General features: G+C 43.9%; 1 protein-coding gene across 2 annotated transcripts in view; it reads right to left on the bottom strand.

Moving 5' to 3' along the window:
* GOSR2 (golgi SNAP receptor complex member 2) overlaps positions 1–11,893 on the bottom strand; it is a 33,324-nt gene extending 21,431 nt beyond the window's left edge. Inside the window, exons 1-4 of one of the 2 annotated variants that reach the window (XM_057714927.1) lie at positions 11,796–11,893; positions 4,306–4,370; positions 2,672–2,780; positions 1,542–1,674 (exon numbers count right to left, since the gene is read on the bottom strand). In XM_057714927.1, the coding sequence (XP_057570910.1) occupies positions 1,542–1,674; positions 2,672–2,780; positions 4,306–4,370; positions 11,796–11,824 (336 nt within the window). In that variant the 5' untranslated portion in view covers positions 11,825–11,893. The remainder of the gene's footprint in view (positions 1–1,541; positions 1,675–2,671; positions 2,781–4,305; positions 4,371–11,795) is intronic. The other variant, XM_057714930.1, reaches the window with a different exon arrangement.
* Positions 11,894–15,927: the final 4,034 nt, after the last annotated feature.

The raw sequence follows: 15,927 nt of genomic DNA, 5'->3' as shown, positions 1-15,927 counted from the left end.
TCTGCCAAGCAGCGCTGCTTCTACCACTTTCCAGCATCGCCATGAAGAGGTTAAATCACCTTTTCTTTGCTGCTCAAGTTCACTATCATTTTTCAGGTATATGTTTTCAATCCCCCCCTGCTAACATGGGAGTTTCTCACAGGCAGGAGTCATGGTTTTTAACGGAAACACGCTTTACTCTCAGCACCTTAAATGGCGTTCTGCAGGAGCCGATGCTTGGTGGGTCAACACTCCAGTGTTTGAATGTATCAGAGACTTCATTTATTTGACAAACATTTATTGAATGCCTTTTAAATGCAAATCTTTCTTACCCTCCCATCCGAAAAGGTACAGCTGATGGGCTGATGAGCTGTTATCTCTCAGAAAAATGTATTAAAACTCCCGGTCGTACAAAGACCAGGAAGAGGTTCATCCGGCCAGTCAATTTTTATTAAGGGCCCACCGTACGCACAGCATCACACTAGGCTGGAGAACAAAATAATTCTGAGCCATCACCCCTGGCCTAAAATGGCTGGAATAACCATTGCCACAGCCACTGCAAGCCCACGCACCACCTTTTAGTGTGTCGTATAGCCCCCTACTCTTTTGAAAGGCGGCTCCGCTTACCACTATACCACCAATACATCTTCACTGAACTTCTCAATTGTTAATCATTAGTACTTGACTTAGAAACCAAACTACATAGGCATATTCTGAAGCACCTGGGGAAATTTACTGCACGTGTAGACACAGCAAAGAGAGTTACACATCTGCAAAGTGGGAACTGATTTGAATTCCGAGGACTGGCTTAGAAAGCTAAGACTAGAGAAAGCTAGAGAATAAACCCCTATGTAAAAACAAACAAAACAAACAACCACCTCCCCCAAAGACCCACCTTATTTGGTGGAATACATTATGCAGGACACGAAAAAGGCCAGTATGTTCTACAGCCATGTGCGGGAAATGATCCTACTGAGACCAAAGGATAGGGACAAGGGTGTTCTAAGAAATCAAACATGCAAACCAACAGGCCACTTTCACACGGGCTCAAATCAAGCAATCCCGCTAAAACGAAATATCTGTTAACAAATCCCTCAAAATTACCACTCAGACTAGAGGCAAAAACATTTTAATACATCTGACACTGGAACCACACACACACACAGCACAATGGCAACTGCCTGAAGGCAGCTTTGAAAAGCTGCCCTCACTACAAATAGCATTAAGTTCTAATCATCTGTCTCGATCTGTTCAGGAAAACATTCCCACCATGTGAACGTCCACCTCTCTTCATCGGACCAGTCAAACCAGGTAATTTTCACCACTGCCCATTCCCTCAATTTAACGGCTTCCTCTTCAGGTCTTTGTGAAGAGGAAAAAGAGATTCCCTGTTTAGGTCTAGTCTCTGTGGCAACGCACAAAGTTGGCCATCACTTCCAGTTGCTCTCCTCCTGTCTGATCACCTGCTTCAGACACCTCCTAAAAGACCTACGCTCAGAGCCCTGAGCTGCACTCCACAAGCTGTCGCGTTCCTGCAGGCCCCGCCCAGGCACCTGGCTTACGTTAGTGGTGAAGGTGCGGGACAGGAGCTCTTCTCGCTGTCTCTCCTGCTGCTCCCTTGCGTATCGCCGATGCTGGAAGTTTCGGAGAGCAGTCTGCAGGTGCTGGACATCATACTTTAACTGGTCCACACGACTAGAATTGATACAGAGATTAAATTCCAGGAGTCAGAGCAGCATGATTGGAGGTAGCCAGACTCTGTCTTCAGGAAAGAGGGCATTTCCTTACCTCCCCCTACACCACTCCATGCTATCCACCCCTGCAAATATCTGATTTCGATCAATGATGTTGAAAGTAGAGAAGGCGCTTGTGGTTAGAACATGATGGCAGCACACGAGATTCCAGCAGCTTTACTTAAATATCTGCTGGTCTCTGATTCTGGATGCGTGACAGGGAACAGGTGACAGGAAGCAGGTTCAATGACCTCTTCCTGACCTTCTAGGGATTATATCGCTCTCCTGGAAGAAGCCCAAGGGCATCTTTGGAGTAAAGCATCAATGAAGTTTCATAAAACTTTTGGAAGCAGGGGCTGGGGTGGAGGTAGTGACGGTGGTTTCATTTTAATTTCATGGGAGTGTATCAAACATTAGATCAGTATTTCATTATAAATATACTGATTGGAGTGATTAAGAGCAAGATATCTCAACCCAAGAATGTAGTGGGAACCAAAGAGCAGAGTGAAACTCCCAGTAGCATTAGGTTTCAAGTGGCTGTGGGTCTGGTCAGAAAAACTGTGCTGGGGGCAAAATTTCAAAATGATACCAAGGAAAGGAGACACAAGGATTCTGAGCTGCTAACCTCACAGGCTTTTTATTCCTTTTTTCCCCTTTTTTTTTAATTGAAGTGTACTTGACGTACAATATTATATAAGTTACAGGTGTACAATACGGTGATTCACAAGTTTTAAAGGTTATACTCCACTTATAGCTATTATAAAATATTGGCTATATCCCCCATGCTGTACAACACACAGCTCTTGTTCTGAGGGAGTGTCACTCAAGCAGAATTGGGCTCTTTATGGGACTTTATCTTTGCAAAGTCTCAGTGTCAATGTGTGGATTTTCAGAATATTCGATGGCCTCCCTGGGGAGAAAGGCCTGCTGCGACAGGTCTGGGGTGTCAGAGCACTCACAGTTTGGCGTTCTGTCTTTTGTTCGGGGGTTCCTTGCTGGACAAAATCTCCAGACGCTCTAGATGGCTGAATATCTGGTCTATGCTTGCTTGGATTTCGTTTTCTACTACTGCACAAAAGAGAAAAAAGAATAATTGCTGGAAAAGAGATAGTGAACTTAAATTAGAATGATAAATCAAACATATCTTTTTTCTATATCAAATAAACTCAAAAATATGTATTTCAAAAGGAGAAAAATGCATACACTAATGATGACCAGGGTGGGGAATTCAAGTTACACTAAGTAACTTTGTAAATGTTGTTTCAATAAATATATATATATATATATATGTATATATAGAGAGAGCACTGTTAATGCCATAACAATGCCAATTTTTTAAAAAGCTGAAGATAAATCTGTAGAAATAAATTTCCACCTTTAGAAAATAAAATGAACATTTAAAGATTGTCCAAATAAATATTTTAGGCAAAATGTAGTATTTTCTGATACAGAACGAGGCCTCTTTTCCTTTGAGATTATTCTCAGATATGGGTTATAAATATCAAGTAAAAAGACTGCCAATTGAACTCCCTACAGAACATAATGAGGTTTCCAAAAAAAAAGCGCAAAGGGAAAGATTAGTACATGAAACATAGAGAAGAGTTCCCTTAAGAATGGGCAGACTGATGTTGGAGTCCCCAGAATAGACCAAATATCAATAGGAAAGGCCCAGGAAAGAATCCACAGAGTAACGATATGATAAATACAGTCATTTTCCTTATCCCTTTTGATAAACGGTCAAAATGACCTCTTTTCCACTTCTAATCAAGTACCAATGAGATTGCTGGGAAGGCAAACAAAGTCAACAGACAGAAGTGAAACTGTGCGCAGAAAAGGCATCCAGATTGCCTCTTGCCCACTAAAGAAAGGACAGGAGAGACAGAAATGTCACCTTCCTAGGGTAGCCCACAGCTAACAAACACAGCTGAGGACAAGGTGGGGCACAGCACCAAGAGAAGAGGTGCCCTGGAGCTGCACAAAGCAGACGTGAGAGAGCAGGAGAGACGGCCAAGGCGCCAGCTGAGGAGTCAGAGGAGGAGACAGTGTCTGGGGTGGGGGGGGGGGGGAGGGGGACCAGCTGTGTCTGCGTGACAGACTCAGAAAGTGGACCTTCACTTACAATAGAGAAGAAACGAAAACACAAAACGCAACACTCTTCTCAAAAGAAACCACGGTGTGGGAACTAAACTAATTACTGTTGCTCGTCGTTTCTGAATAATCCTCCTAAAAAGCCACAGGTCTCAGCTCAGAAGAAATGACCAATTCCAGTTAAACATCTCTGAATTTTAATGGACTACATTCCTCTACGGACTAGGTGATTAGATTAAGACAGATGGAGGAAAGGACTTCCATCCCCATAGGGCCACGTCGGGTTGAGTGGAGGGGTAATGGGGGATAAGACTGGTGGGATTCCGGAGGGCACAATCAGGGAAATCGGCGCCTTGGCCACAGGGCTTTTCTGTCCACCCTAACGACAGAACTCATTCCACGCTGAATCATTAAGCCCCTGAGGCAGAAACGCAGTCAGGAAACCCAGCCCATTAGCACCGTGTCATCAGAGAAGGGACTCTGGTCTCCACAGTTAATTACTCACAGTGCAGAGACTGCGTGTCTGCCGTCTCCAGGCGTCCCATGTGAGACTGGATCTCGTGGACCTGCCTATCAAAGGAAGAGGGAGGAAATGAGTGAGACAGGAGTAATCAACAGCGCTTCATCGGGAAAGACAATTTTTCTACTGCCAACATCTAACTGATTGAAATGGACAGCATCGCTGAACTGTAAAATGTGTATGTGGCACTTTGGGTCACACGTTCTGGCATGGTTTCTAATATTTTCACATTAATATTAATAGTAATACTGACAGGCAGCATGTAGTGAGTGCTCACTGCATCCGAGACGTCCTGCTAAGTCCATAACCCTCCGAGGGAAGTACTATCATCCTCCTCATTTTGTAAATAAGACAACCGAAGCCCACAAAGGGCATGTAACTTGTTCAAGGTCACACACCAAGTGATAAAGCTCAATCTGGACCCAGCCAATCCCACTCTCTGTTCTTTGACCCAATGTGCTGAGCACTGGTCTGTACTAGGGAGAGTCAAAGGGCAAGAGAGATATAATCCTTGTCCCTGAGAAACAGTGCAATTAGGAACGACAGGCCAGAAAGACACGAAAAGTCCCAAGAAGATCTAAGAGAACACTAACACACAGAAGTGTAAACAAAAAGAAAGCTGAGGAGCTACGCACAGCGGTGCTAAGCAAAGGCAAGGGAAGAGAAGAGTGAGCTGGGCAAAGCTCTGTGGGTGAAGGGAGTTCTCAACATCATTTTGAAGAAGAGAGACATGCTTTTGTGAAGGAAGATGTGGCGAAAATGATGTGCAAAAAAGCCTGCCAGGCATGTCACGTGGGTTACCAGCAGGCCGGCCTGCCTGAGGGCTGGGGTCAGAGGGGAGAAGGGGATGAGGCGGATTAGCTGGAGGAAACCATCAGAAGGAGGCCCTGAAAGATAGGGATCTCCTGTTTGGTAAACATCGTTCCCTGGCAATCCGAGGCAACTGTCATCTCATTTGGAAATGCAACACTGTACCCAGGACCTCTGGCGTGGTCCCGACACCAGGCCCCAGAGCATTTTTTGGAGGTACCCTGGGCTTGGGCAAGGTCACCCTCTGAGCCCTCCCAAGCCGTCCTCTGTGATCAGTCCTGGGGATATTGTTTACCCTACCCCAACAACCACCTCCTGGTGCTCCTGGTCTCTCCATGCAAGAGCCACATGAGAGGAGCCTGTGAGCTGGTCTAGCATCATCAGCCCTTGAGGGAAAGGTCAGCAACCATCCTCTACCATGAGCACTGCAAACTGTGACCCCCAATTCACCAATGCAAGCCAGGAGCCCAAACTTGGTTTGAACTTGCCTCTAGTCTTTTCCAGGGTGTCCCCGTGGTCCCGAAACAAGACCCATGGCCCCAGAAGCAAGCGCAGCTCTCTCACGACTCTCAGAGCGCTCCTGGGCGAGACCCACAGTCCCGAGAGGCAGCTAGAAATCACTCCTAGAGCCTGAGAGACCAGATGGCTACTTCGGGAAGATAAGTCCGGATGCCTCAGGATGGAGGCATGTGGAGATATAGAGGCAGGTGTAGGAAGGCAGCTTGAAGAAACCAACATCTGGATCAGGGCAGCTGTGAAAACAGCTAGAGAGGACTGAAGGGCAACGCCAAGACGGAAAAGAGCACCAGGACCTTCCTGAAGGCCTGGACCTGGGCAGTGAGGTGAATCTCTAATGGCAGTGGGAAGAGAATGGACTACAATAAATGTCTGATGTCTCAGTTCGTTACCCACACGGAAAAGACACCTCATGTAATAGTACACAAAGATAAACTCAAGAGGGTTTAAAGCCTAAATGTAAAAAGTGAGGCTGTAAAACTTTCTGAAGAAAATATAGGTGCGCATATTATGACTTCAAGTTAAAGAAGGATTTCTCAAACAAGACAAAACCCAAAACTACCCCCAAAACCCCACAAACCACAAAAGAACAGATGGATAGATCTGGCTACGTTAAAACAAAAACATTTTTACACCAAAGGCACAATTAAAAAACAAAAAGACAGGCATAGACTGGAAGATACCTGCAGCAGATAACAAAGGAATAGTGTCCAGATTGTATAAGGAACTGCTACAAATCAATCGGAAAAGTCAAACAAAGCAATGTTTTAAACGGACAAAGAGCAACTGACAGAAAAGGAAACCCAAGTGGCCAATAAACATATGAAGAGACACTCTTCTAGTAATCAGGAAAATGCAAATTAAAAATAATGACATCACATCTCTCCCATTAGATTCATGAATATTTTAAACTTTAAGGATGAGGGATTTATGGCAGGGAAAACAATGGTACCCAAGGGATCCTGGGGAAGATTTCCAGGTTCCACCATAGGACTGACTGCCTTTGGCTCTGTGTTTTGTTCAGTATTTTTTAAAAATCCACTTACATTTATGAAATTTGCACGTGATTCTGTGCTCTAGTGAGTGGTTAGGATATTGTAGCACAAAACAAATATTAACATTTTTCATGACTGGGATTGCCATATATATATTACTAATAAGGAAAAACTACCAAACTGTACACTTTAAATATATGCAGTTTACTGTATGTCTATTATATCTCAATAAAAGTTCTTAAAAAAATTTTTTTCATTTAGGCTAAAGTAGTAAGACGACTTTGTCAATGATAAAAAGCATTTTGACAGGATTTTTTTTAAAAAGTCAAATGCACAATACAGAATGGCGTTCAATTTGGGGAATCATCTGCTAAAGGAACCCAACCAATTAAAGGAAGGTTTCCCCCAATGGAAGATGAACAGGATGACTGGGAAAGTCTAGAAGTCAAGTTATGACGAGGAATGGTCAAAAGAGCTAGTGAGATAATCCTCTGAGAAAATAAAAAACACACAACATTGTAAAGAATCTATACTCCAAAAAAAATTTAAAAAATAAATTAAAAGAAAAAAGCAAAAAGTAAACTAAAATGGGGCAGAATGGGTTCTTCCTGTACATAGAGCTGACACACAGGAAGAGGCGGGGGGCTTGTCCTCTGTTGCTGCTCCCTAAGGGAGACCCAGATTCAAAAGGTACAAATTTCAACACAACAGATTTCAGCTCAACAGAGGGGGAAAAATGAGAACAAACTCTCTCTTCAAAAACAAGAAAAAAAAAAAGAGCTCCGGCATGTTTAAACACAGAGAACATGAACTGTCTCGGGTTTTATACAGGGTCATTCCAAAGTGAGTTGGAATGGAAGATCTTGCCAGTCGCTTTCAACTCTTAAATTCTACGATGGCAGCAGGAGAGACGATGCAAATACCCATAAAACCCTATAACCATTCTTCAGCTGGCTTTTACTGTTGTCTAAGCTAAAATGGATAAACCTTAAATTGCAGGGAAACATTACTGACTTTTTCCATCCAATCTCCATTTGCTTTGAATGAACTGGAAGAGATAGAGCCAATACAGTGATACAATCTCTATACATCATGCCCGAGAGGAAATAAATGCAAAACAACAAAGTAAGTATGAATGGCATGGTGGGAACTACTATGTGCCAAGTGGCAAATCTGCTTTATACTGAACTGGGAATTCAGACAACATATTTGAAGCCAATAAAGAACAGCTGCTACATAAGTATGACTTGGGAGTGTGGACACTAGAAATCAAAAGTCCTAGTCCTGCCTAGCATGGGGTCCAGGGTGGGCTTGGGTGAAAACATAACCAAGCAGAGACCTAGTAGCAAATAAGCAAGGGTTGCTGATTTTTAAAAAATTCTGAAAATAAAAAAAATTTTTTTAAAAAGTCTGTAGAAGATCTAGGAAGAATTTTAAAACAGAACTGCTTTTTAAAAGTCCATGGAACTTCCCCACACCCATTATACACACTCACTCTGCACCCCTGCTGCCTCTGACCAACCTGAGCAAGAAACAGGATTTTGGAGTTAAAAGGTCTGAGTTGAAGTTCTAGTTCCACTAGGCAGTAGCTGAGGGACACTAAACAAGTCATTTAATTCCTTGGTGCCTCAGTGCCCTCAACTGTAAAACAGGGTACTGATAATCATATTTACTTAAAGGGTCGTAGATCCAAATGCAATTTGAAACTGCTGCGTAACCCACACGGCAGCATACAGAAGCATGTTGTTTTTACTCAGCTTTACTTAAAAGTAGTGGGAACCATCTGGGCATTTTCACCTCACCCACTTTGCCTCTACTATATTTAGCCTCTCATCAGAAGGCAAAATCAAAAAAAGGAAAAACTGGTCTTGAGATAAGGTAACAGTCTTTAAACCCAGCTGTTCATCAAAATCACCTGGAGAGCTTGTTAAAAATAGAGCTTCTTGTGCTCCAAACCTATTGAATCAGAATCTCTAGTGATAATAAGGTCCAGGGCACTGAATGATCCTGGACAAATATGGGCACCTTTCCAAGCACTGGGATCTCAAAAATAGAAGCCTGGCTATTAGCTCCTCTATAAAGTTCATCCCAACATAGTATTATTTAAGTGCAAAATGTTTAACATGTTTTTCATCTTTTTTTTTTTTTTCCCATTCATTGTTCAGGTAGTTCAGGCGTTTTCAAGATACACACTAAAATGTTGATCTAATTTCAACGTACTTTCAGGGACGTGGCGAGAGATAACTACAAATTGGGTTCAAAGTTCCTGTAAAATATGTTCAGTTTCTGTTGTGCCAATTCAGCTGCAATCATTAATTTCTGCGATTGCAAAAGTTAACTGCTGATGTGCACAGGATTCAGTGTTTCCTTTTAAAGACACTCAATCACCAGCACTATGGAGCTCAAAGGAGCCTTACAGTTTAATCAGCCCCAAGCTTTTATTTTATAGATGAGGAAAACAATGTGAAGAGGTCCAGAACCAGAATCCCCAGTCCTGGTTCAGTCCTTGAGGGGAAAGGAGGCAGATCAGAATATACTGCAGCATGAAACACGGTAAACTCCCTGAGGGCAGGGCTGTACCATCAGCACTGGGAATGGTGCCTGACACACAGCAGGTGCTCAATAAACATTCACTGAATGAATGAATGACTGCATAGCAGAAGGCCTAGCAGCAGTTGGCCAAATCTTGCCCCTTGTCTGTTTTTGTAAATAAAGTTTTACTGGAATACAGTCACATCCATTTGTTTACATATTGCCTTACGGCTGCTTGCGCACTAGAACAGCACAGTTGAATAGCTGCCACAGAGACTGTACAGCCTGTAAGACCTGAAATATTTACTATCTGGCCCTTGACAGAAAAAGTTGACGAGCTCTGCTATACAGTCTAAGGGGCTATAGAGTTTGAGGGTAGGTGGTCGGAGGTCTGCAGAGGTAAGTAATTCATCTACACTCCACAAATCTTGTTTGGGACACCGTTTAGTATTCCTTCTCTAAGTTTACATAGACTTGAGCTTCCTAGTTTACTCTGTGATCAGCTACCTGCTGCACTAATAACAGGTAGATTGAGACTCTGTGAACAAAATTATTCAAATTAACCAGATGAGACTGTACATCCCAGATTAACTTCAAAGCACTACTCAAGTCCACTGAGCCTTATTATTGTAAAAGATCTGCCCTTTCTTAGAAACGTGAGCGTAATTCCATGTTTTTCCAACTGACTCAAAGATCTAGTTTTTAAAGTTCCTTTTCCAACTGTTTCATTCCTTTCCTAACTCACTCACCGATCTAGTTTTTAAAGTTCCTTCCTATAATTTTTATATGCAAATAGGGCTCCCCAGTATAAGACCAATTCTGTCATTTCAACACTATTACAAAGTAGGCTCTACATATTCACCCACCCAAACCAAATGCTTAATCAACAAAGTAGAGAGAAAAGTAGAAAATGAAACATTTTCAGTAACTTAATGAAACATAAATGAAAATGAAACATAAACTTAGAAAATGAACCAATTAGAGGATCATCTTCCTCTTATTCTAATGCTCCAAAGTATTTCTTTTGTTGTGAATTCATTAGAGAGGTGGGTCCCCATTTTCTTTCTTTCCCAGGCCCTGGGGGTGTGAATGTAAGTGTTTTCATCAGCACAAAACTACAACATAAATTTGAAAGTTAGAAGAGGACAGGTATAGGTATACACTCCCCAAAAACTGAAAACAGAGATTCAGAGATATTTGTACACCAATGTTCTCAGCAGTATTATTCACAACAGCCGAAAGGTGGAAACAACCCAAGTGTCCATCAATAGATGGATGGATAACAAAATGTGGTGTGTGTGTCCACAGAAGAGTATCATTCGGCCATAAAAAGGAACGATATTCTGATACATGCTATGACATAGATGAATCTTGGAAACATTAGGCTAAATGAAAATAAGCCAGACACAAATGGACAAATATTATATTATTCGACTTATAGGAGATATCTAGAATAGGTAAATTCAGAAACAGAAAGTAGAACAGGTTACCAGGGACTTGGGGAGGAATGGGGAGGCACTGCCTATATGGGTACATGAGTTTCTGTTTGGGATAATGAAAAAGCTCTGGAAATGGATAATGTTGATGGCTACACAACATTAACTGTGAATGTACTTGATGTCACTGAACTGCACACTTAGAAATAAAAAAAATTTTAAATGGCAAAGTATATGATACTGGTAATTTAGTTAAAATTTAAATGGTTAACTTTAAAATGGTAAATTGTATGTTATGCATGTTTGACCACAGTAAAAGATAAATCATAAAAACATTTTCTCCCCAAATAGGATAGGTGTGATCTTATTTCTATATTCAATTACACATGTCAGCAAGTTCCAAAAATGCAGGACAATATGAATAAAGGACACTACCAAGGAATTTAAATTATGAGAAGCTAAACCAAAATTCAATTTCCTTAAAGGTAACCTGTAACCAGATATGAATAACATGTACTGTAATCATACTGAATGCTATCTGAGTAATTTCTTTGTATCATAAAAATACGGTCTTTAGTATAAACCAAAATCAGAATAATGGAAAAAAGTTACAGTGAAGAAGAAACAAGATTTGAGTCAATAAAGAGTAGAGACTGACACCATTTAGGAGCTGTGAGCTATTAAACTTTTCCTGAAGACCTTAAATCAGTGATGGATCCTTCTAAATTACTTAAGGAGATCCTGTTGGTACTGCTCATTTACCTTCCATCTCATCGTGCCACACGTTAGACTTTTTTCGTACAAGCCCTGACTCTCCAACTACACAGCAAACGCCTCTGTGCAGGGGCCCTGAGTCCCCACCAGCTCTACCAATTCGGACCATAGTGTTGGCAGGTGCTGGACAAAGTGAGACTTTCCCTTCACCTAGTCTACTCAGCAGGTAGTCAAGGCCTCGAAGATCCCCGGAGGCGTTCGGCCCAATGTCCCCGGGCACCAGGTCGGACCCTCTGGCCTCCGCTGACCCGGGCATCCCGCCAACGATTGAGCACTTCCGAGCTGCTCCTCCCGGCAGTGCCCGGGCGGAAGGACTCGGCCTCCATACTGGCGGACGCCCGAGGCCCCAGCCCGGGGGGCAGACCTCGCCAAGCCTGGCTTCGCCCCAGCCCGTGCCCGACGCGTCCCTCACTTGTGCGTTTGCTGGTACAGCGGCTCCATGTTTCCGGCCCCGCCGGGTCCCGCTCTGGCTTCCACGGAACACGTCCTCACAGCCCCCCTTCCGGCTTCCGGATCCCGGCTTCCGGTCGCAGGGCCCTCCCGCCCCTGCCGGCTAGGGCTTCCCCAACGCGCGCCCTCCTGGTGATGGCTACGAGAAAGGAGAAGGGGAACGAGTAAAGAGCCCTGGAGAAGAAGGCTAAATATAGTCAGAGGTTCTGCCTCAGATGGGGAACGAGGAAGGACGGGTTTTGGCCGGAGGCTGTCTCCAGCATTGAGTCAGGCATCGGTAAGGGCAGTCTCAGGGTACCGACGTGGGGTCCTCAGAGCAATATTGGAGGCTGTGGGACAGCAGCTTTTCTTTGCTGGAGGAGGGCTAGGAGGGTTCCTGGTTGGCGTAGCGTTAAACTGTTTAATTATGGGTCTGGAGATTTCGCTCTTCGTTAGGGTGTCTGGTGCAAGCATCTCCTTGCACCATCGTCCCCCACCCCATTTATCCATCTAACAAACCCAGAGTGAATGAATGGTACCATGTATCGCATGTGCTCTGGAGGAAACCTGTTCTTATTGCGCTCAAAGCGGCCTCGGTATAGGAAAGGAAATGTATGTGTACAAATAAACACCTACAAGGTAGAAAGTCTAAAGAGTCTGAGCGAGATAAAGTTGGCTCCAGTGGGAGATTCAGGAAAGACAATGTTGGAGGCAGCATTTGAGTTAGTACTTGAAGGATTTGGACACTTTGGCCTTTCCACGTGGACCTAATCCGTTTCCATCCTCCCAGGCTTATCTGCAGTTCCCCTCAAGGGAGGAGATGTTCCTCTTCCTTTGACAAGTTGATGCTTCTCTTTTCCTGTATCCTGGATCCCACCCAGTTTTGTGTCCCAAAAGACTGTCCACCCATGTACATTCTTTCTCTAACATTATTTTCCCATGTATTCCAATATTTGTTTATTAATGAGTACCTACTATTACCAGGCACAGATACTGGGGGGAGGAATACAAGTAAGACCCAACCCTAGAGAAGCAGACTAGAATGATCCCAGCCACTTAAGGAGGACTTAGAAAAAATTTAAAATAGCACTCCAAAGTGAGGGACCCCCCCTGAGGCCAAGAACCTGGGCCAGGGACTTTGCTTGCCTAGGTCTTAGGACAATCTTGCGTGGCAGAATAAAGATGGTTTCATATTCTTTGCTACTGTTCTGATTAAAAGGTGGCGTCTAATTCCATTCTCTTTTAATCTGAGCTTGCCTTGGTGACTTGCTTGACCAATAGAATGTAGGAAAAGTGAAATTCTAGGATTTCCAAGGTCAAGTCATAAGAATCCATGCAGCTTCTACTCAGCCCTTTAAAGGAGCACTCACTCTGGTGATCCTGAGTCACCTTAGAAGTTTGACTACCTTGAGGCCATGATGCTGGAAAGGCCACGTCTATATGCGTTATAGTCAACATGCCCGGCTGAGCCTAATCTTCCAGCCAAGGCACCAGACTTGTAAGTAAAGCCATCTTGTACCCTCAGTACTAGTCTATTCATCAGTTGACTCCCACCAAGTGACCTCTGTAGACTCCACATAGAACAAAAGAATTGCCCAACTGAGCCTATGCCTGAATTCCTGTCCAGGAAATCAAGAGATACAGTAAAGTGGATGATATTTTAAGCTACCAAATTTTGGGATAGTTTACTTTGCAGCAATGGATACCTGACCTCAAAAAGTTTATCAGCTAGTTAGAGAGACAGGGTACAGGGATTATGAAAAGGTAGCACACGACAATGTATGACTGTGTAATGAGTAGTAAAGACAAGTGGGTTCTGTCATAATGTAGGGAAGGAAGAGATCCCTTTTAATTTGGTGATGAAGGAAGACTTTCCAGAAGAGATAAGATTTCAGCTGAACCTTGAAGTACAAGGAAGATTAAGATGTATGGAGAGACAGGCACAGGGATTTCTTGGCAAGCAGAGAGAAAAATGTTCAGAAGCTGTAGGTAGTCCCAGGCAGTCTGTGTAGTTCCTCTTGGCTAGAGCAGAGGGTTGCCACAGTAGAGGAAGATACTGCAGAGAGGAAAGATGCTTTGCCTCCACCTTGTGGAACATCTGGAGGGCTTTGAGCCTTGGGTAACGGAATCAAGTAATATTTCAGGAAAATCAGTATGATGACTTTATGCTCTCTCCTTTTATCTGAACTTTAAGAGGTGTCCCACATTTCTACATTTCCAGGATTTGGTAAACTAATTCATAGTCAGCCCGTTTGTTCCCTTTGTGGTGTGATAAACTTCAGTACTCTGAAGAGTATTTTTGATCTGTCCAATTTGAGGAATTTAATTCTTATCTCTGAAACCATCTGTTGTGTCTCTCTGGTCAACTCAATCAGATGGAATAGAACAATTTTTTTATCCCTTCTACCAAACCATCACTGCTCCCTATATCCCCCCTACCCTGGTGTCTACTCCTCTCCCACTGCACCTTCTGATCCTGTTGCCTCCTAAGCCCCCTTCCTCCTATTGTCTCTCCCACTTGTGCCAATGCTCGCACAGCACCTTGCACAATTGGTGCCAGCTGTGAATAGGTCCCATGTACCCTACCAAACCTAAGAGCCTGTTGAGAGGCCCTCATCATTCCTCAACCACTCCCTCCCCTTTCCAATCATTCTCTTCAATGTTGAGCCCCTTCTCTTCAATGCCTAAAGAACACAGTAGCAAATCTTGTCTTGGCAGACAGAGCCCTCCTTACTGGCCGCATTTCTGGCTACTTCCCCCATCCTAATTAGAGAAATTGTAGTTCTTCTCTTGAGGGCCTTTGTGTCCTCTGGCCTTTGCATGCACTGTTCCCTGGTGTTTCAAACACCCTTCTCTCTGCCTCAAGCCTGATGAACTCATTCAAGTCTCAGCTCTGGTTTCACCTCCCTTGAGGAGGGCCTCTGACACCTAGGCTGGATCAGAACTCCTCACCTGTGCTTCCTCTGGCATTTGGTGCTCCTTCTCAGCACTTATCACCAGTATCCCAATTCTCTACCCACAATGTGTCCTTCATCCCTGTATCTTCTTAGCATCCAGCTCAGTGACTGGTATAAGATAGGTGCTTGTTTAACAGCTTATTGCCTTGAAATTGACTCCATTTAATCAACTCACTCTCCAAAGTATTCCACCTGCATGCCATTTCGGAAGCCCAGAATTATTTGAAAGTTGACTTTTAGGCAATTATAAACTGCCCGCATCAGAGGAGCAATTCTTGCTGAAAGACTCACCACTTGAAATCAGTACAGAGTGCTAAACAAAATGCCTCCTCTTTAAGTGCTTTCACAGCAGTTTCTCATTCTGTGCTCATAACCACCCAATTGGAGGCAGGACAGGCATCCCCATCTGGGTTTTCTAAGACAAGCATACTGAGCTTCAGAGATTAACTTACTTGCCCCAGCTGACCATGGAAGAGGGGAACTAGGTCCAGGCTGCTGTCACACACCACCCTCCAGGTAGCTGCTGTGTCAGCCTGCCTTTTTGACTCAAAGAGGCCTTGCACAGATAAGTAAAACACCTCTGATGGCTTCTGTCTTGGACAGCAACAAAACCCTAGTCACAGGACTTCCCTGGTGGTGCAGTGGTTAAGAATCCACCTGCCAGTGCAGGGGACACGGGTTCAAGCCCTGGTCCAGGAAGATCCCACATGTCATGGAGCAACTAAGCTCATGCACCACAACTGCTGAAGCCCATGAGCCTAGAGCCCGTGCTCCGCCACAAAAGAAGCCACTGCAATGAGAAGCCCGCAAACTGCAATGAAGAGTAGTCCCTGCTTGCCGCAACTTAGAGAAAGCCCGCACAGCAAGGAAGATCCAACACAGCCAATATATAAATAAATTTATAAAGAAAAGCAAAACAAACTAACCAAAAACCCTAGTCACCCCCACCCCCAAAGCCAGAGAAACATAATCTCACTGCCTCTGGGTTTTCTCCCCAACCCCTTTGATGAAAGCTGAGCGGAGAGAAAGGATGACACTTCTGAATTCAGAGGCTGCAGTGAGCTGAGAAAAACAAGCATCTGTGGCCCCTTCCAGGACCCACCAGGTGGAGGAGATGTTGCCCCGGGTGCTGTGGGAGGTGGGGAGGGGTCTCCAAGG

Source organism: Hippopotamus amphibius, chromosome 17 (assembly GCF_030028045.1).
Source record: "Hippopotamus amphibius kiboko isolate mHipAmp2 chromosome 17, mHipAmp2.hap2, whole genome shotgun sequence".
NCBI lineage: Eukaryota > Metazoa > Chordata > Mammalia > Artiodactyla > Hippopotamidae > Hippopotamus > Hippopotamus amphibius.
The sequence above is the reverse complement of the archived record's forward strand: the minus strand, read 5'-3'. Positions and strand labels throughout refer to the sequence as shown.